The sequence below is a fragment of the Rhinoderma darwinii genome, chromosome 1 (genome assembly GCF_050947455.1).
Source record: "Rhinoderma darwinii isolate aRhiDar2 chromosome 1, aRhiDar2.hap1, whole genome shotgun sequence".
NCBI lineage: Eukaryota > Metazoa > Chordata > Amphibia > Anura > Rhinodermatidae > Rhinoderma > Rhinoderma darwinii.
Window position 1 is genome coordinate 381,090,022 of NC_134687.1, and position 21,077 is coordinate 381,111,098.

The 21,077-nt window shown below is 44.3% G+C and overlaps 1 protein-coding gene across 1 annotated transcript in view; it reads left to right on the forward strand.

Annotated features, from left to right (window-relative positions):
• VPS13A (vacuolar protein sorting 13 homolog A) overlaps nt 1-21,077 on the forward strand; it is a 249,923-nt gene that overhangs the window by 35,790 nt on the left and 193,056 nt on the right. The window contains exons 2-4 of the mRNA XM_075828295.1: nt 2,569-2,612; nt 6,708-6,750; nt 9,619-9,714. Of these exons, the coding sequence (XP_075684410.1) occupies nt 2,569-2,612; nt 6,708-6,750; nt 9,619-9,714 (183 nt within the window). The remainder of the gene's footprint in view (nt 1-2,568; nt 2,613-6,707; nt 6,751-9,618; nt 9,715-21,077) is intronic.

Consider the following 21,077-nt stretch of genomic DNA (forward strand, 5'->3'; position numbering starts at 1 on the left):
ATCCTAAATTTGTAGGTATACCCTGATGCACTCTCGCAGCTTATATATCTTCACGCCATACCTTGCCCTCTTACCCGGCAGGTACTCGCGGAATTGAAGCCTCCCTTTCAAATGTACCAGGGATTCATCTATAGAAATACACTTCTCGGGGGTGAATGCTTGGGAAAACCGGGCACTGAAATGGTCTAATAGGGGTCTCCGTTTATACAAACGGTCAAAACTGGGGTCATCTCGGGGTGGGCACGGCTCATTATGAGTATAATGTAAGAAGCGAAGTATTGCCTCATTTTTATTTTATTTTATAGTTTCCAGCTCAGTTCTGAAGTTGCTTTGAGGGGCCCATATATTAGACACCCTTATCAAACACCCCATTTCAGAAACTAGACCCCCTCAAAGTATTCACAACAGCATTTAAAAAGTTTATTAACCCTTTAGGCGTTTCACAGGAATTTAGAGCAAAGTAGAGGTGACATTTAATTAATTTAATTTAATTTATTAGGCACCATGTCCGGTTTGAAGAGGTCTTGTGGTGCTAAAACAGTGGAAACCCCCCAAAAGTGACCCCTTTTTGGAAACTAGAGACCTTGAGGAATCCATTGCAGTTTTCTTGGGGTGCATGCGACTTTTTGATCAGTTTTTATTCTAATTTTAGGTGGCGTGGTGACTAAAAAAACAGCAATTTTAGTATTGTTTTTTATTCAATTTTTTTTACAGCGTTCACCGTGCGCTATAAATGTCATATTCACTTTATTCTGCGCGGCGATACGATTACGGCGATACCAGATGTTTATAGTTTTATTTTATGTCTTATGGCGTTTGCACAATAAAATACATTTTGTAAAATATAATTTATTTTTTGTGTTACCTTATTCTAAGAGCCAGAACTGTTTTATTTTTCCATCAGGAAAGTCGTGCGAGGACTTATTTTTTGCGTAACGAACTGTAGTTTCGATCAGTACCATTTTTAGGTACATGCGACTTTTTGATCTCTTTTTATTCCATTTTTTGGGAGGTGAAGTGACCAAACAATTGTGATTGTGGTACGGTTTATTATTTTCTCTTACGGCGTTCACCGCGCAGGATAAATAACGACATAGTTTTGTAGTTCAGGCCGTTACGGACGCGGCGATACCAATTATTTATAGTTTATTTGTTTATTTATATATTTTTATTAATAATAAAGAACTGATAAGGGAAAAAGGGGGACTTTTACTTTTATTACTTTTAAATCTTTTATTTTCTTATTTTTACACAACTTTTTTTTACTTTTTTACACTTTTTTTACTTTGTCCCACTAGGGGACATGAGGGCAGGAGGCTCTGATCGCTATTCTAATACACTGCACTACATGCGTAGTGCAGTGTATTAGAGCTGTCAGCTGTTCGCTGACAGCAAGCATAGTGGGTCCTGATTTTTGACCCACTAGGAGTCCATTGTTAGGATTCTGGTTGCCATAGTAGCCATCACGGCCCGCTATCGTGTAGCAGGCCGGCGATGGCAGCTTAACCCCTAAGAAGCCGCGATCGCTATTGAACGCGGCTTCTAAGGGGTTAATCGGCGGGGACCACCGCGATCGGTCCCTGCACACTAAGCTGTGATAGCCTGCTGTCGGAAACAGCAGGTATCACAGCTCAGACACGCGCCGGGATTAAATGGCGCCGTGTTTACTCAGGTCAGTAATAGTACTGACCTGAGCGCGAACGTTCTACTTAGCAGGACGTACTATTACTGACCTGAGCGCGAAGGGGTTAATGGCTGTTTTTTTCCCACTGTCGTGTGACTGTAGCCTAAATGACTGATGCCAGGAACCCTGTTCACATGTACCGTGTTTGGGCCGGCAAATCCGACTGACACACGGACCGTTTTTCACGGTCGTGTTAATCGGGCCTAATGTCATTTATTTAACCCTCCACCCCAGGGTCCTGCTCAGACCTCAGAGACTATAATGCAATCTCACCACAGAGTGCCCGCTCAGTGCCATCTGCTCGGCCCTGCTGCAATTTACACTGCTTTCATCTGCAATGTCGGAGACCGGCTGAGGTGGTGACAAGCAGAGAGGGATGTTAGTGCACACAATGCATCATGGATTATAGATTCTGTTAATCTGTTCCCTGCCGGGGAACACAGAATTTAAATGCGCGCCGATCAACGAGCTGTCTCGTTGATCGGTGCTCATATACGGCCGTGTATTAGGACCTTTACTCTTCGCTATCCCTTTTCTCTTTGTCTTCAGTTACCGACGATAAGCTGCTGGAATGTGAGGAAGAAGTCATCAAGCCCTAATAAGATATTACAAATTTCATAGATTTACATGTACTACTGATTTTATGCAACGAAAAAAAAAAGTTAAAAACATGCTATAATGTTGTTGATAGGGTTATTATGCATATTAGTATTCCCATTTACTGACAGCAAGCAGATATCACATGATGAGCAATCGAAACAAAAAATGTGTACGTTTGTTAGAAATTTGCATACCTTTTTATTATACTATTTTTAATTCTATATGTAAAACTGGAAATCCATTTTAATGAATGTCTGAAAATCCTTGTTTTGGTTCCATTTCAGGTGCTGTCGCACTGAAGAATCTTGAAATTAAAGAGAATGCGCTGGTAAGAAATAATTCGATGGACTTTGTACATACTTAAAGGGGTTGTCCACTACCGGACAACTGATGACCTATCTACCGGAGATATATATATATATATATATATATATATATATATATATATATATATATATATATACTACCGTTCAAAAGTTTGAGGTCACCCAGACAATTTTGTGTTTTCCATAAAACTCACACTTATATTTATCAAATGAGTTGCAAAATAACTAGAAAATATAGTCAAGACATTGACAAGGTTAGAAATAATGATTTTTATTTCAAATAATAATTTTCTCCTTCAAACTTTGCTTTCGTCAAAGAATGCTCCATTTGCAGCAATTACAGCATTGCAGACCTTTGGCATTCTAGCTGTTAATTTGCTTAGGTAATCGGGAGAGATTTCACCCCATGCTTCCAGAAGGCCCTCCCACAAGTTGGATTGGCTTGATGGGCACTTCTTGCGTACCATACGGTCAAGCTGCTCCCACAACAGCTCTATGGGGTTGAGATCTGGTGACTGCGCTGGCCACTCCATTACAGATAGAATACCAGCTGCCTTCTTCTTCCCTAAATAGTTCTTGCATAATTTGGAGGTGTGCTTTGGGTCATTGTCCTATTGTAGGATGAAATTGGCTCCAATCAAGCGTTGTCCACAGGGTATGGCATGGCGTTGCAAAATCCCTTATACCTTGTACAAATCACCCACTTTACCAGCACCAAAGCAACCCCAGACCATCACATTACCTTCACCATGCTTGATAGATGGCGTCAGGCACTCTTCCAGCATCTTTTCAGTTGTTCTGCGTCTCACAAATGTTCTTCTGTGTGATCCAAACACCTCAAACTTCGATTCGTCTGTCCATAACACTTTTTTCCAATCTTCCTCTGTCCAATGTTTGTGTGCTTTTGCCCATATTAATGTTTTCCTTTTATTAGCCAGTCTCAGATATGGCTTTTTTTTTTGCCACTCTTCCCTGAAGGCCAGCATCCCGGAGTCGCCTCTTCACTGTAGACGTTGACGCTGGCGTTTTGCGGGTACTATTTAATGAAGCTGCCAGTTGAGGACCTGTGAGGCGTCTATTTCTCAAACTAGAGACTCTAATGTACTTGTCTTGTTGCTCATTTGTGCAGCGGGGCCTCCCACTTCTCTTTCTACTCTGGTTAGAGCCTGTGTGTGTTGTCCTCTGAAGGGAGTAGTACACACCGTTGTAGGAAATCTTCAGTTTCTTGGCAATTTCTCGCATGGAATAGCCTTCATTTCTAAGAACAAGAATAGACTGTCGAGTTTCACATGAAAGCTCTTTTTCTAGCCATTTTGAGAGTTTAATCGAACCCACAAATGTAATGCTCCAGATTCTCAACTAGCTCAAAGGAAGGTCAGTTTTATAGCTCCTCTAAACAGCAAAACTGTTTACAGCGGTGCCAACATAATTGCACAAGGGTTTTCAAGTGTTTTCTAATCATCCATTAGCCTTCTAACACAGTTAGCAAACACAATGTACCATTAGAACACTGGAGTGATGGTTGCTGGAAATGGGCCTCTATACACCTATGTAGATATTGCATTAAAAACCAGACGTTTGCAGCTAGAATAGTCATTTAGCACATTAACAATGTATAGAGTGTATTTCTGATTAATGTTATCTTCGTTGAAAAAAAACTGCTTTTCTTGCAAAAATAAGGAAATTTCGAAGTGACCCGAAACTTTTGAACGGTAGTGTGTGTGTGTGTGTGTGTGTGTGTGTGTGTGTGTGTGTGTGTGTGTGTGTATACAGTGAAGGAAATAAGTATTTGATCCCTTGCTGATTTTGTAAGTTTGCCCACTGTCAAACACATGAACAGTCTAGAATTTTTAGGCTAGGTTAATTTTAACAGTGAGAGAGAGATTATATTAAAAAAAAAAACAGAAAATCACATAGTCAAAATTATATATATTTATTTGCATTGTGCACAGAGAAATAAGTATTTGATCTCCTACCAACCATTAAGAGTTCAGCCTTCTCCAGACCAGTTACACGCTCCAAATCAACTTGGTGCCTGCATTAAAGACCGCTGTCTTAAATTGTCACCTGTATAAAAGACTTCTGTCCACAGACTCAATTAATCAGTCTGACTCTAACCTCTACAACATGGGCAAGACCAAAGAGCTTTCTAAGGATGTCAGGGACAAGAACATAGACCTGCACAAGGCTGGAATGGGCTACAAAACCATAAGTAAGATGCTGGGTGAGAAGGAGACAACTGTTGGTGCAATAGTAAGAAAATGGAAGGCATACAAAATGACTGTCAATCGACATCGATCTGGGGCTCCATGCAAAATCTCACCTCGTGGGGTATCCTTGATCCTGAGGAAGGTGAGAGCTCAGCTGAAAACTACACGGGGGGAACTTGCTAATGATCTCAAGGCAGCTGGGACCACAGTCACTAAGAAAACCATTGGTAACACATTACGCCGTAATGGATTCAAATCCTGCAGTGCCCGCAAGGTCCCCCTGCTCAAGAAGGCACATGTACAGGCCCGTCTGAAGTTTGCAAATGAACATCTGGATGATTCTGAGAGTGATTGGGAGAAGGTGCTGTGGTCAGATGAGACTAAAATTGAGCTCTTTGGCATTAACTGAACTCGCCGTATTTGGAGGAAGAGAAATGCTGCCTATGACCCAAAGAACACCGTCCCCACCGTCAAGCATGGAGGTGGAAACATTATGTTTTGGGGGTGTTTCTCTGCTAAGGGCACAGGACTACTTCACCGCATCAATGGGAGAATGGATGGAGCCATGTACCGTAAAATCCTGAGTGACAACCTCCTTCCCTCCACCAGGACATTAAAAATGGCTCGTGGCTGGGTCTTCCAGCACGACAATGACCCGAAACATACAGCCAAGGCAACAAAGGAGTGGCTCAAAAAGAAGCACATTAAGGTTATGGAGTGGCCTAGCCAGTCTCCAGACCTTAATCCCATCGAAAACTTATAGAGGGAGCTGAAGATCCGAGTTGCCAAGCGACAGCCTCGAAATCGTAATGATTTACAGATGATCTGCAAAGAGGAGTGGGCCAAAATTCCATCTAACGTGTGCAAACCTCATCAACTACAAAAAACGTCTGACTGCTGTGCTTGCCAACAAGGGTTTGGCCAACAAGTATTAAGTCTTGTTTGCCAAAGGGATCAAATACTTATTTCTCTGTGCACAATGCAAATAAATATATATAATTTTGACAATGTGATTTTCTGTTTTTTTTTTTTTATATAATCTGTCTCTCACTGGTAAAATTAACCTAGCCTAAAAATTCTAGACTGTTCATGTGTTTGACAGTGGGCAAACTTACAAAATCAGCAAGGGATCAAATACTTATTTCCTTCACTGTATATCTATATCACACTCCAAAATACGAGATAGCACTCCAGTTATAGTGAAAAATAGGATCACTTTAATCACCCCTTGCGACTTTTCAGCCCTACTCCATGGGGCCTTTCTCAAGCAAGTCCGCGCATAAGGATCCTTTTAGATCAGTATGTGCTGTCTTATACGAACACATTAACGATACTGAAGTGTTTAGACAGTGAATAGACATTCCACGGGATGTCTATTCACAATCCCGACACTTCGTTAATGTTTCTGTGGTAGATACAGCAGAGCAAGCGTAAGTGTCTAAACACTATAGTATCGTTAATGTGTTAGTAGAAGACAGCACATAGTGATCTAAAAGGATCCTTATTCGCTGACTAAATGAATGGACAGGAGTGCATGACGCTGATTGGTCAGCGTCATACACTCCTCTGTACAACGCCCACTTGGTCAATAGTAAAACACGCCCAGTTGTCCATTGAGAAACTCATTAGCATAAAGCTAAAATCACTAAAGTGGTGAAAATAGTTGTTTTAAAATAAAAAGCACTGCTGTCACCTTATGTAGGAGATAGGGCACTTATAATGTGGTGACAGAGCCTCTTTAACAAATGAAAAGACCCTGATGTGTGAACAAAACCCTAAACCAAGTGTGAAGTCACATTTTTGTGTAAACTATGCCTCTGTTTTACATTTTCTTGTAATCTTGGATTATAATATTAAACTTGATTTTTTTAATTTTCTTCATTATAGAGTCAACTGGATGTGCCTTTTAAAGTTAAAGCAGGCCATATTGGTGAGAGATTCAATATTCTGTTTTGCTGGAATCTTAAAAGAAGTAGTTTCCAGTAGAGCATGTTATATCCAATAATAGCGAAACTGCAAAAGCAAAGTATTGACCCATAACGAACGAATTTCATTTCCAATACGTTTTAGGCTGGCCTGAAACTTCTCAGTTAATGCTTACGACAGTATGTCTAAGGTGATGGTGTTCCTTTTATCTACTCAAAGTATAGTGGCTCAGTAGTATTAGGGTGTATTCAGACAATGAGACATCCACACACCATCGGTCCCGTCCCGACAGCAGCGTTACAACGCGGCAGCTAGCAGGGCTGTGCAAGTTCTTTAACCCCCTTAGTGACCACCAATACGCCTTTTCACGTTGGTCACTAAGGGGCCTTTGGCTAGGCTGATGCTTTTTCACGTGAGCCTAGTCTGGAGCCGGGGCTCTGCTGTCTAATGACAGCTGGGTTCCTGCTCCAACACCCGCGATCAAAGTTTACTTCGATCGTGGCCGTTTAACCTGTTAAATGCCGCCGTCAATAGCGACCGCGGCATTTAACTTGTTTACAGAGGGAGTGAGCTCCCTCTGTCACCCATCGGCGGCCCGCAAATGCAATCGTGGGTCTTTGATGGGGTGTCATGGCAGCCGGGGGCTTGATAAAAGCCCCCAGGTCTGTCCTGGATATATGCCTATTAGTACGCGCCGGAGGCACGTCCCAATAGATTGCCTGTCAGATTTACACGAAGTATACCAAAGCATTATAGCAGCGATCTGAAGATCGCACAGTAAAGTCCCCTAGTGGGACTAGTGAAATAAATAATAAATGTGAAATAAAGATTAATAATAAAAATTACAGTAAAAAAATAAATCCATTTTTTTCCATAAAAAGTAGTTTTATTTAGTAAAAGTGTAAAAAATAAAAGTACACATATATGGTATCGCCGCGACCGTAATGACTCAATTAATAAAGTTAATATGTAATTTAAACCGCAAGGTGAACACCGTAAAAAAAAAAACGCAATAAACAATGGCAAAATTGCAATTTTTTTCCATTGCCCCCAAAAAAAGTCATAATAAAAATGAATCAATAAGTCCCATGCACCCCAAAACTACGTCTCGTCCCGCAAAAAACAAGTCGAAAAAAATCACTACATTGATGGAAAAATAAAAAAGTTACAGCTCTTGGAAAGCGACGATGCAAAAACAAATAATTTTAGTTCAAAAGTGTTTTTATTGTGCAAAAGCTGTAAAACATAAAAAAACTGACCCATAGAATAAAGGTAACCTGTTATTTACGCCGCACAGTTAACGGGGTCAATTTAAAAACGCATAGAACAATGGTGTAATTTCAGTTTTTTATTTTTATAATCCCCCCCCCCCCCCAAAAAAAAAAGGTTAATAAAAAAATTATATGTACCCTAAAATGGTGCTATTAAAAAGTACAACTAATCCCGCAAAAAACAAGTCCTCATACAGCTATGTGGACGAAAAAATAAAAGTTATAGCTCTTTGAATGAGACTATAGAAAAACGAATAAAATAGCTTGGTCATTAAGGCCTAAAATGGGCTCGTCACTAAGGGGTTAAGCAAGGCCAGAAGTTTTCTCAGCTGCCACGGGTCATTGATTCATGGCTCAGAAAACGCTGCCTTGTTGTGACCCCTCAGGATTGATAATAGACAGGGAACATAGCTCATCTTTCTTTATTCTTTCATCTCCCCTACGGACATACAGGAGCTCAGCACATGCTGCACTCACTGGGTGAGTTCCGTATCACATCACACAAATCACTTTACTTATGTATATAAACACGGGGAGTTCACACAGAGTTTTTTGGCTCGTTTTTTGATGCAGAAACCGTGCCGCAAAACACGCGAGCGGAAACACTGGCTCGGCGGAAAAAGAAGGGACATGCCCTATCTTCGGTTGTTTACGCCTCAGACCTCCCATTGACATCAATGGTAGGCAGAGAAAGCGTATTTCGCTGACTTTTATGCCCGCGGCGCTCAATGGCCGCAGGCGAAAAAAGCAGCAAAAATCTGCGTGCAGGCAGAGGAAAATCTGCCTCAAAGTTGCAAACGGAATTTTGAGGCAAATTTTCCACCTCCAAAAACCTCTGTGTGAACCCAGCCTTAGTGCCAGCCACAGTGGCATCCGTTACAGCTGCAGAGCCCCCAGTTCCAGCCTGATTGGTACCAGTAACAACTGCAGTGAAACCAGTGACGGCTGTAGTGCCAGTCTTGGTGGATCTAGTAACAGCTGCAGTCCCCTTCGTGCCAACCACAGCAGTATCAATAACTACATAGCCCTCCTCCGTTCCAGCCACAGTGGTACTAGTGGCAGCTGTATTACCCACGTGCCAGCCACATCACTTTACTCATAATCCTTTACTTATGCATCTAAAGTATACACATTTGTCCAGTATGTTTATTTCAAATTCAGGGACACTGCTGTTTTAAAGTAGGCCATATAACTGGATAAAGCTATGTTCACATCTGCGTCGCAGATTTAGTCATATTCGCCAGACAAAATAGTGCAGCATGCAGCGCTATTTTGTCTGGAAAAATTGCGGAAAACCATTGAAGTCAATGGGCGCCATTTAGCGCCGTCTGTGTCAGTCATACAACGGATCCAGCACTTCTGTTATTTTCGTTGTTCTTTTCCTATGATGGAGAAAAGCAATGGAAATGGGGATGTAAGTGTGAGCAGAGCCTAATTAGTTCACGATGAAGGAATCGCTGTGTATACAATTCCCCTATGTAAATTTATAGGGTAGATTAGAGAAAATCGCCCAGCCCCAGATTCCAGTATTTTGAATAGTAAGAATAGCCACATGTTGATGCCTTTACAAATGTCAAATAACCTTTTATGTTTTTATATAGGCAAGCTTGATCTTAAGATTCCTTGGAAAAATCTATATACTCAACCAGTGGAGGCGGTTTTGGATGGAGTTTACTTACTTATAGTGCCTATTGCTAGTAAGTTCTTGTTAACATTTTCTTAAACATCTGCAAATTATAATGTATTTTTTTTTTTTATTTATTTATTTTTTAAGATTAAGCAGCATAATTAACAGTACATTAATTATATTACATCTTTATCATCTCTGCTTATGAAATCCTCTATCCCAATGGATTCCATGTCTAGTAACTTTTTTTTTTTTTTTCAATTAAAAAAATTAATAATCAACATCCGTAATATTACAAAAATACATAATTTATACCCTCCGCTCCCCACCCAGAAATCAAATAAACACTCTATTTTCCCATTTCTCCATCTTCCCACTCCCTTCCTTTCCTCTCCTCATCTACCCATTTCTAGAAAAGGGATCATTGAACATTGAACTCCTCCCACTATATCTTGGTTAAATCTACCATTCTAAGTGACGCTGTATAGATAAATTGGCAAAACAAACTAGAGTCCTCAACAAAATCGCAATACCTCCCCATTCAGCTATTAACTATATCAAAACAAAAATGTAATCGTATCTTCCCTAACCTACCTTTTAGTTTTCACTACAATTATGGGAGGAGAAATACATCTCTGCTAAGCTATTTGTCCCATTAACCACCTAAAGAGACTTTCTCCAACACCTCGGCATCAAAATGGTAAATGAAAAAAAAAACACGAAAAAAACAAAAACACACACCTTAGGCCTCATGCACACGAACGTATTTTGTCCCTCCAGTAAATACTGGCGTAAATACGGGTCCTTGGTCACACGTATTCGACCCGTATTGCACCAGTATTTATGGACCCGTGCCCGTAAATACGGGTCCGGTGTCACCAGTATTCCACCCGTATTTACGGGCATGTTTTCGCTGCAAAATTGCACTGCACTAATCGGCAGCCCTTTCTCTCTATCAGTGCAGGATAGAGAGAAGGGGCAGCCCTTTCCGAGGTAAAAGTAAAAGAAATTCATACTTACCCGGCCGTTGCCTTGGTGACGCGTCCCTTTCTTGACATTGAGCCTGACCTCCCTGGATGATGCGGCATTCCATGTGACCGCTGCAGCCTGTGATTGGCTGCAGTGGTCACATGGGCTGAAACGTCATCCCGGGAGGCTGGACTGGAGGAAGAAGCAGGGAGTTCTGGGTAAGTATGAACGTCTTTTTTTTTTTTTTCAGATTGATCTATATTGTGATTGGTAGTCACTGTCCAGGGTGCTGAAACAGTTACTGCCGATCGTTTAACTCTTTCAGCACCCTGGACATTGACTATTTACTGACGTCGCCTAGCAACGCTCCCGTAATTACTGGTGCACAGACGTAGTCACCCGTAATTACAGGAGCCCCATAGACTTCTATGGGCCTGCCCGTGCCGTAATTACGGCCTGAAATAGGACATGTTCTATATTTTTCAACGGCACAGGCACCTTCCCGTAAGCATATGGGGAGGTACCCGTGGCCAATAGAAGTCCATGGGCCCATAAAAACGTGCCCTAATTACGGGCGTTTTTACGTTCGTGTGCATGGGGCCTTACTCAATACACCAGATCTCCTCCCATCTCCCAATATGGACGGTTTTACTAAACTTAAGTTTCTCATACTACTTTATTACAATATATCATTATTTAACCCGCACGGTGAACGCCGTAAAAAAAAATAAAAAATTGTAAACGCCAGAATCTCTATTTTTTGGTCACCTAATCTCCCACAAAAAATTAAATAAAAAGTGATCAAAACGTTGCATGTACCCCAAAATGGTATCATTAAAGGCATGGTGTTGCCCTAAAAACATGTATTTTTTTTTTAAAATTAAACATTTAGTGTGTGGGTGATTAAACATTGTTCAAATTTTTTTTTTTTTTTTTGGCACGAGCCATGTAATATTATAAATTATTTCTAATTTATAATACTACCCATTTTTGGCCACTAGATGGGGCTGTTCCCAAAATTGCAGCATTGCAACATTGGGTTAAAAGCCCTCGCTCTAGTGAGCTCTCAGCATCCCCCCCTCCTTTATCCTGGCTAGTGCCGGGATAAACGAGGGGTTTGAAAGGTTTAACCTGCTACACTGCGTGTCGCCATTTTTTGAGGTAACCCACAGTGTAGTAGGTTTACATATAGTAGTAAACACACACAAACACTAACATACATTGAAATCTCTTACCTGCTCCTGCCGCCGCGGCTCCCTCTGGCCCGTCCGCTCCGTTTGCTGCCGCTGTTCCATGTGCACAAGTCCGGAAGCCGCGACCGGAAGTAGTAATATTACAGTCCGGCCGCGACTTCCGGTCCACAGGAAAATGGCGCCGGACGGCGCCAATTTCGAATAGGACTGTGTGGGAGCGGCGCATGCGCAGTTCCCACACAGACGCCGTACACGGCAGTCAATGGGACGGGAGCCGTTCGCAGTCCCTATGGGACTGTGGCTGCCGTATTCCATGTCTGTGTGTGTCGTTAATCGACACACACAGAAATGGAACAAAAAATGGCAGCCCCCATAGGGAAGAAAAAGTGTAAAAATAAGAAAAAGTAAAACACAAACACACAAATGAATAAAAACGTTTTTATTAAAGCACTAACATCTTTAACATATAAAAAAAATTATTTGCCATGACACTGTTCCTTTAAAAACCACAGCTTATCCCGCAAAAAATAAGCACTCCATAGCACTTAATCGATGAAAAAATAAAAAATGTATGGCTCTCGGAATTTGGCAGCACAAAGAAATTTGATTTTTTACACTTAGGTTTTTACTTGTAAAAGTTGTAAAATATAAAAAAAACTATATATATTTGGTATCGCCGTAATTGTATTGATCCCCATAATAAAGTTAACATGTTGTTTAAATTGTACAAAACTACGCGTAAAAAACAATGGAGGAATCGCTGTTTTTTTCCGTTTTCTACCCCTCAAATAATTTCCCCGTTTCCTAGTTCATTATATGGTACAATAAATGGTGCTACGAAAAACTACAAATCGGCCCACAAAAATCAAACCCTCATAGGACTATATAGACGGAAAAATAAGGCGTAGCTTTAGCTCCAAATTTTTCATTTTCTCTACAAATAAAGGAAAAAAAGAACCCCAACATTTGTAAAGCAATTTCCTCAGTACAGCAATACCCCATATGTGGTCATAAACTACCTTTTGTGCACACGCAGGGCTCAGAAGGGAAGGAGCGGCATTTGGATTTTGGAGTGCAGATTTTGCTGGGTTGATTTATGGTCGCTATGTCGCATTTGCAAAGCCCTTGTGGGACCAAAACAGTGGAAACCCCTCCAGAAGTGACCCCATTTCGGAAACTACACCCCTCTTGGTATTTACCTAGGGGTGTAGTGAGCATATTAACCCCGCAGGTGTTTTGCAGAAATTATTGTGCACTCGATGTTGCAGATTGAAAATGTTTGTTTTTTTATTTTTTTGTCCATATCAATATGTGGTACCCAGCTTGTGCCACCATGAAAAGACAGCTCTCTAATTATTATTCTGTTTCCCGGTTTTAGAATCACCCTACATGTGACCCTAATATTTTGCCTGGACATTCAATCAGGCTCGGGAGTGAAAGAGTACCATGCAAAGTTGAGGCCTAATTTGGCGATTTACAAAGTATTGGTTCACAATTGCAGGGCTCTGATGTGAAATAATAAAAGAAACCCCTGAGAAGTGACCCCATTTTGGAAACTACACGCCTCAAGGCATTTATTAAGGGGTGTAGTGAGCATTTTCACCCGCAGGTCTTTTCCATAAATTATTGCACTGCGGATGGTAAATTAAAATTTTTCCCTCGATATGCCATTTCAGTGGCAAATATGTCGTGCCCATCTTGTTCCACTGGGGAGACACACCCCAAAAGTTGTTAAAAGGGTTCTCCAGGGTATGGCGATGCCATATATGTGGAAGTAAACAGCTGTTTGGGCACACTGTAGGGCTCAGAAGGAAGGGAGCGCCATTTGGCTTTTGGAGCATGGATTTTGCTTGTAGTAGTTTTGTTTGAGTATTACTGGTGTTTCCGTTTATAATGTGGGGGTACATGTAAGCCGGGCGGAGTACATTAGGGGCATAGTCAGGTGGTATAATAATGGGGTAAAAAACAATAAAATGATCCATAGATGTGTATTACGCTGTGAATTAATCCTTTCTGCACAGGCCGGTGTCGCACTGATAAATGTCCTTCCTTATCTCCCTTTTGGTCCAGACTCCGCAACATTTGCAGTTTGGGGAATTTTGCTGGGAAAGTGTTGTCCTGGTATAATACGTATTAGTAAGAGCATATATGCGCAATCACAGGATGCAATGACCACTCACAATAGACACAATGAGGGAAGGAAAAGATAGAATGGTGAACAAACACGGGCAAAGGAAAAGAAAGGGAGGTCGTGGTGAACCTGGACTCCAGCACCTGAACATCCTAAAAAAAAATAAAAAAAATGAGAAGAAGCAGCCATGCATCTGTCAGAGATGTGGTTAGAGCAAACAAACCCTTACACACCAGCCTGAAGTCCCTACTGTGACGAAGTCTCATGGGAAAGGATGATTTTCTCAGGTCACCGCATTGCGATAGGTGGAAGAACAGAGGAACGTAAGCCAGTGAGACCAGGTATCCTTGTACCATATAGAAGTGGCCGGGGAATGAGCCAGAAGGTGTTCCATTCGCTGTATCAAAGCGACCTCCTGGAACCACTCATTCCGCAGCGGAGGGACTGCCGTTTTCCACTTACGAGGGATAACCGATTTGGCGGCTTGTATGAGATGTCTAATTAAAGAAGATTTGTAAATGGGCAGCGGCATAGGGAACATAAATAAAAGGATCGCCTCAGGGAATTAGGGACCGAAACCCCAGTAACTTCCACTATAATTTTAAGAACCGCCTCCCAAAAGCTCTGCAACATAGGGCAACTCCACCAAATGTGAGATATGGAAGCCCCCGACGCCCCACACCGCCATAACTCGTCAGGTACAGACGGGTACCATTTGTGCAGGGCAGCAGGAACTTGATACCACCTAGAAATAATTTTGTAGCTAGCTTCCTGGGCTCGGATAGCTACTGAGGCCTTCTGGGAAATGTAGAAACACCGTCTCCATTGAGCGTCAGAAAAGGTCGCGTCCCATTCTGTCTCCCAGGCCCTGCAGAAGGATGGGAGATGAGGGGATAGCTGGGAAAGGAGCAGTTTATAGAGTGTGGAGATGGCATGCGCAGGGGACCGGGTGGAAACACATAACCGCTCAAAGTCAGTAAGCGGCCGGTGAAGAGGAGCACAACGCTTAGTGACACTATAAAAATGTTGTAACTGGGAGTATGCGAATTGGTGACGATGTATCAGCTGGACAGATCGTGGCCAGTGGGAGCAAAGATACATCAGAGAGAACCTTAGTGAAATACATGGGGTTGGTGGAAGACCTACCCAGGAAGGAGAGACGCGCCTCCCTGGCTGCAAAGGCAGAGTTGTCAGTGACTGGGATAAAAGGACCCAATGGGTCAACTAACGAGCCCATCCTTCCAGAGGACCGCAATGCCAAGAGGGTATGGAAAACCACAAAGGAGGCAGAAGTCAGTCTATTCCCAGGCAGGGTCCAAGGCAAAGTAGAAAGGGTACGAGTACACAGCTGTTGGGCTAAACGGACCGAGAGTTTAGAGTCATGATTGTGGAAAAAGTCTAGGACACGAGCATGAGTTGACGCCAAATAGTAAAGGCGACAATCCGGCAGACCAACCCCACCTGCACCCCTGGATCGAGTAAGAATTGTCCTACTCAAATGGAGACGACCTGCAGGCCATATGAAGGAACCAAAGCATTGTTGGATACATAGCCAATTAGAGGATGGGATGGAAATAGGGATAGTCTGCATTAGGTAGAGCAGTCTGGGGAGAAGTGACCTCTTAATAATAATAATACGGCCAAACCAAGAGAATTCCTTTTTATTCCAAGAGTTGAGGTCTGTGGGAAACTTGGCTAATAAAGGGATAAAGTTGTTGGGGAAAAGTTGGGAGAGATAGCTTATATGTGTACCCAAATAGGTTATACCCCCAGCAGGCCAGGGGAAGGGGAAATTTATTTTGAGCAGCGATAGTGTCGAGGATGGAAGGGATACGTTCAGCGCCTCAGACTTGGAGAAATTAATCTTAAAATTTGACCAAACTCCAAAGCGGGACAGCTCGGACATCAACGAGGGAAGCGAAACATGCGGGTCCGTGAGATAAACCAATAGGTCATCAGCAAAGGCGGAACACTTATATTCAGTCCCACCAATGACAACCCCCTTAATATCCGAGCTGCTCCGAATGCAGGCCATAAGATGTTCCATAAGAAGGACATACAACAATGGGGATAGAGGGCAACCCTGTCTAGTTCCATTATGAATAGCAAATGGAGCAGAAAGGGAGCCGTTTATTTTTAGTTGGGCGGATGGAGAGTGGTAGAGAGCCATTATTTTACTCATAAGGGAAGGTCCCAGTCCTATATGTTGAAGAGTTTGGTGAAGGGCAGGCCAGGATATCCTGTCAAACGCCTTCTCGGCATCTAGGGACAGGATCATGAGGGGGATGTGGCGAGTCTGGGCATGGTGGACAATATCAAAGGTTTTAAGAGTATTATCTCGCGCCTCCCGACCCGGCAGAAACCCCACCTGATCCGGGTCAACTAATTCAGAGAGTTGTTTATTCAGCCTGTTGGCTAACAACTTGGCATCAATTTTGAGGTCGACGTTGAGCAAGGAGATGGGGCGATAACTTGGACAGAGCTGGGGATCTTTACCCGGTTTAGGAATAACCGTAAGATGGGCCAAGGTGGAGCCAGGGGGGGAACAAGACGTCAGGTGAGATCGAATTAAAGGCCCGGAGCAGAAGTGGCGCTAAACCGTCAGTCAATGATTTATAAAATTTGGCAGTATATCCATCCGGCCCCGGACTCTTTCCCCCTGGGAGGTCCTTTATTACAGCAAGGACCTCCGACGGGGTAAAGTCAGCCTCCAACTCCTCCGACACTTCCCTGGACAAAGGCGTGAAAGGAGAAGGGAAAGTGGCCCGATCCGGGGGTAAGGAGTTAGCGGATGGCCGAAGATTATAAAGGTCAGAATAAAACGCATGAAAACAGTCCGCAATCTCAGGGGTCGTATGGACCACATGGCCAGAGGAAGATTTAATACTGGGTATATGGGATTGAGCCAGTCGAGCCTTTAAAGCTCTGGCTAACATGCGTCCACTCTTGTTACCAAATTCATAAAACTTGCTCCGGCACACCTGGAGGGCCCGCTTTTGAGCCGAGTCCAACAGACGACGGGCATCTTGTCGTGCACTTTGTAACTCCCGTAAAAGTGGAGTAGAAAGCGCACGCTTGTGAGCCAGTGTCAGGGAACTAATTTTTTGAAGAGCAAGTTTAAAGGAATGGACCCTTTCTCTTTTGAGGTGCGCTCCATGTTTTATAAGGACACCTCGGAGTACACATTTAAGGGCCTCCCACTGCATCATCGGAGATGTGGTATCATGAGAGTGATCGGATGTGAAGTGCTCCACCGTTTGCAACAGTTCGGCGCTGCAAACCCCATCAAGGAGCAGGGACTCATTAAGCTTTCAGGGCCAGGGACCTTTAGTAAGGAACGGAAGGTGTAGGGTACAGAACACTGGGGGCATGATCAGACCATAAAATGTTGCCAATGGACGTGGAATCGGCCCATGTGAGGGCATGGTGTTGAAGTAGGATGTAGTCCAGGCGACTGTAGGTGCCATGCGGAGGAGATTAAAAACTATAATCTCTATCAGAAGGGTGTTGTAGACGCCAAGCATCACAGAGCTGAAGCTGCGCAAGAGCGTGTTTCACCCGTTTGAGAGCACTATATGCAATACTGGAACGACCAGTAGAATTGTCCAGTTTCTGATCTAAAGTGAGATTAAAGTCTCCGCATAACATCACGGTCCCCTGCACAACCGGAAGGGCATTGTCTATGAGATGAAGGAGGAAAGGGACCTGACCAATGTTAGGGGCATAGGCATTAATCACAGTGAAATCATGCCCACCAATATTTAGCACTAATATTATATATCGAGCATCCGGGTCGGTGACCACATTGACAACCTAATGAGTGAGGGATTTATGAAGAGCTATGGCCACTCCACATGATCTGGAAAGGGTATTACTAAAATGCCAGTGTGTGTAAAATTTATGTCTAATAGTAGGGGAGGGACCTTCCTTATAGTGTTTACTGGAAGCATGCAATATGTACCTTGCGCTTATGCAGGTGGTGCAGGATTTGCGCTCTCTTTTCAGGCGTATTCAACCCCTTCGCATTGAAGGAGGCTACTGTGAGGTCAGCCATAGACGCAGGCAATACCGCTCTCTGAGACGTTCCGAAAGGAACAGGAAAAGCAGGAGTCCAGGATCACCACAAGGAAGAGAAACGGAATGGACAGTCTAGTGAGAGAAATCGCAACATTAAAAAAAAAAAAAAAAAGCATCAACAAAAAAGGCAGCAAAACGGAGACTGCCGCACAGACTAAACAAAAAAATCGTGAAGGACCCGAAGGCGTCATTTGCTCGCCCCATTGGTCCAGTACCTACAGGGGGAAGGTGACCTCTACGCAGAAAAGCAACCCGTGCTCCCCAGCATATAATAATTGAAATAAGCAGGACCGCATACAACCCAAACTATCAGGCTGAATGGGCAGGATCTCTAGGCGGTGAAGGCTCTCTGTCGCGGCCATGACCAGATCGTCTTCTGGGGCCCCTCGGAGGGCGCCCCCCAGCAGGTGGCGGGTGCGAAGGAGGGCGTCCTGTGTAAGAACCCCTGCCAACAGAAGATAACAACGAGGGCCATTCATGGATAACAATGGGAGGGAAGGCCCAGATACCTCAGAAAGTCATGTAAGTCACTCGGAGCTCTCAACGTGTAGATATGACCTTCTTGTCTGACCATGAGGGCAAAGGGGTAGCCCCATTTATAGATGATGCCTAGATTACGCAGTACCTCCAGAAGAGGTTTGAGAGCCGATCGTTGCGCCAAGGTGTGTCTGGACAGATCCGGTAAGATACGTATCTGCGTACCTTGATGGAAGATGACAGATTGTTGTCTGTTTTTTGCAGAATCGATTATTTAATGGCGTAGAAATGAATCCGACAAATGACATCTCTGGGCCACTGATCATCCAGATTCAGTGGGCACAGAGCTCTATGAGCACGATCAATCTCCATGTGCGTATTTGGCAGACGACCCAGTAAGTTATTGAAGATGGTAGACAGAGTAGAGAACCGGTCCGATGTAGGGATAGATTCAGGCAGGCCCCGAACCCCGAAGATTGTTCCTCCGATTACGATTCTCAAGATCATCCAGATGTTGTTGCAGAGTAAACAGATGAGCCGAATGTTGTTGCAGGGTGGAATGCATAGACGCCAACGTGGCAGAGGTGAGTAACACGATCCTGAGCAAGAGTATCTACTCTCGTAGAGAGTGAAGAAAGTTCAGCACGGAACTGGGTGAACTCCGCTTTACATTCATCCACAATCTGCCTGGCAAAGGAAGACCTATCAGCACTAGTGGGTAACGTTTGAACCATCTGACGGATATCCGAAAGAGTGGCCGGGCGATTTTACCATACAGGTACCAATGAGGAGTCTGGATGACTTAATCTAAAAACCGCCGGAATGTCGTCCGGATTGTGAGCAGAGTCCAGAACAGGGAGACTGGAGGAAAAAAGGTCTTGACTTGGCCCATGGGAGGAGGACAGAGGCCGCTGGCATGGGGGGGGGGGACCTCTCTGGGCATCAAGGGCGGAGTGGTTGGCTGGCTAGGTGGGGGGGCCACTCCAAGGGGAGCCTGATGGCCACGAGGGGTCAACTCCTAGGGGTATGGGGCTCTGATGAGTCTGCGGGAAGACCTGGGCCTGGGAACATGAGGTCGCAACAGTGGGCCCAGTGCTGTGAGGTCTATGACCTCCGTACTCACAGTTCATGTGTAGCTGGGATGAGGCCTCCTGGGAAGGAGCAGCAGCATAACCAGGCAGGTCCTGATGGGCTGGATCAGCGGATCCAGAATCCCCCTCATGGATGAGTCCGGTCCAGGTGCAGGCAGGCTGATGCTGACTATTCAGAAACCGCAGGCAGCGGAGGCCAGGCCGGCAGTGATGCGTCCAGCAGAGAGGGCCTATCACACATTTCCGGGCGCTGCGGCCCTGAGGAGTGCCAACGGCCATCTTGAAACTCCTCACACGAGGCTGGAAGAGGAGCAGCGGCTCCCGAGTCAGGCCCGGCGACTGCAGGGCTATTCAGTGGGGTCCCTGCACTGCGGGCTACCCCAGGAGGGAAGGACAGCCGGAGTACTGCAGCAGGCCCGTGGGAGGACGAGATCCGGGCGGCCATCTTGAAAGTCAGCTGGCCGGGATGCCCGGGGCCCAGCTTCATCTGCGGCCTTAGAACGGAATTTGGAGCTTGCCGGCCCCTGCACCTGCTCCCGACAGGGCAGGGAGATGTCTGCCGACACAGGAGGCTCGCCCCCAGAGCCCTGGGGCAGCCTAGGTGGAGACGGCGGTCGGCCATCTTGCCCACGTGCGTCCGACCGGAGCACAGCCCGGGGCTGCATCGGGGTCTGTCTCCCCCAAAAAACGTCCCGATGTCACCCTGTGGGGATGCGGGACGTGAAGAGGAGGCTGCCTTGGGTTTCTTTGATGCCTTCCCCATTTAGGATTCCGGATGTTAGCCGATTCAGGTGAGCTGGTGGAGGAGCGCAGAGACACACACATCCTCACTCACCCATAGCTGGCCACGCCCTTTTTTTTTTTTTTTTTTTTTCCTTCCCTTTTTTTTTTTTTTACACTTTACACTTTTTTACCTATGTAGTGCAATGTATTAAATCAGTCAGTCATTCACTGACAGCAAGCCGAATAGGCTCCGGTGCCGACTCCATCTTGCCGCTGGCTATGGAAGCCTTTTAGGTCCCGCCTCCGGGCGGAGCCTGTAAGGCTCCCGTACTAGGCATATCGGGAGGTGCCGTTGTGCCGTTGTGCTGCATCACATCACCTTATTCATGCCTCTCTACAATGAAGTTGGCATGAATGCTGGTACGGTACAGAGATACACATAATTGACATACAAACAGCACGCGCCTCTTTCCAATGCAGGTTCTGTGGATGCAGCCACGTATTTTTTCTTGTCTGTAGTTAATATACAGCCTTTACCTGCAGTGCAAGGGTTGCATCTACTGACACATTTCACTTGAGCTAACATTACAGATTTAAGATGTCCATTTTCCGTGTCTCGGTTGGTCTGTGAAGGTCATCATTTAGGAAGAGATTGCCATAAGCTGTCCAAAATCTGTAGTGTAAGTAAGTAACTATACAACAACCTATACGACTAATAGGCACATTTGATATGGCAAACCATACGATCAGGAGTATACTAGACAAGCATTGG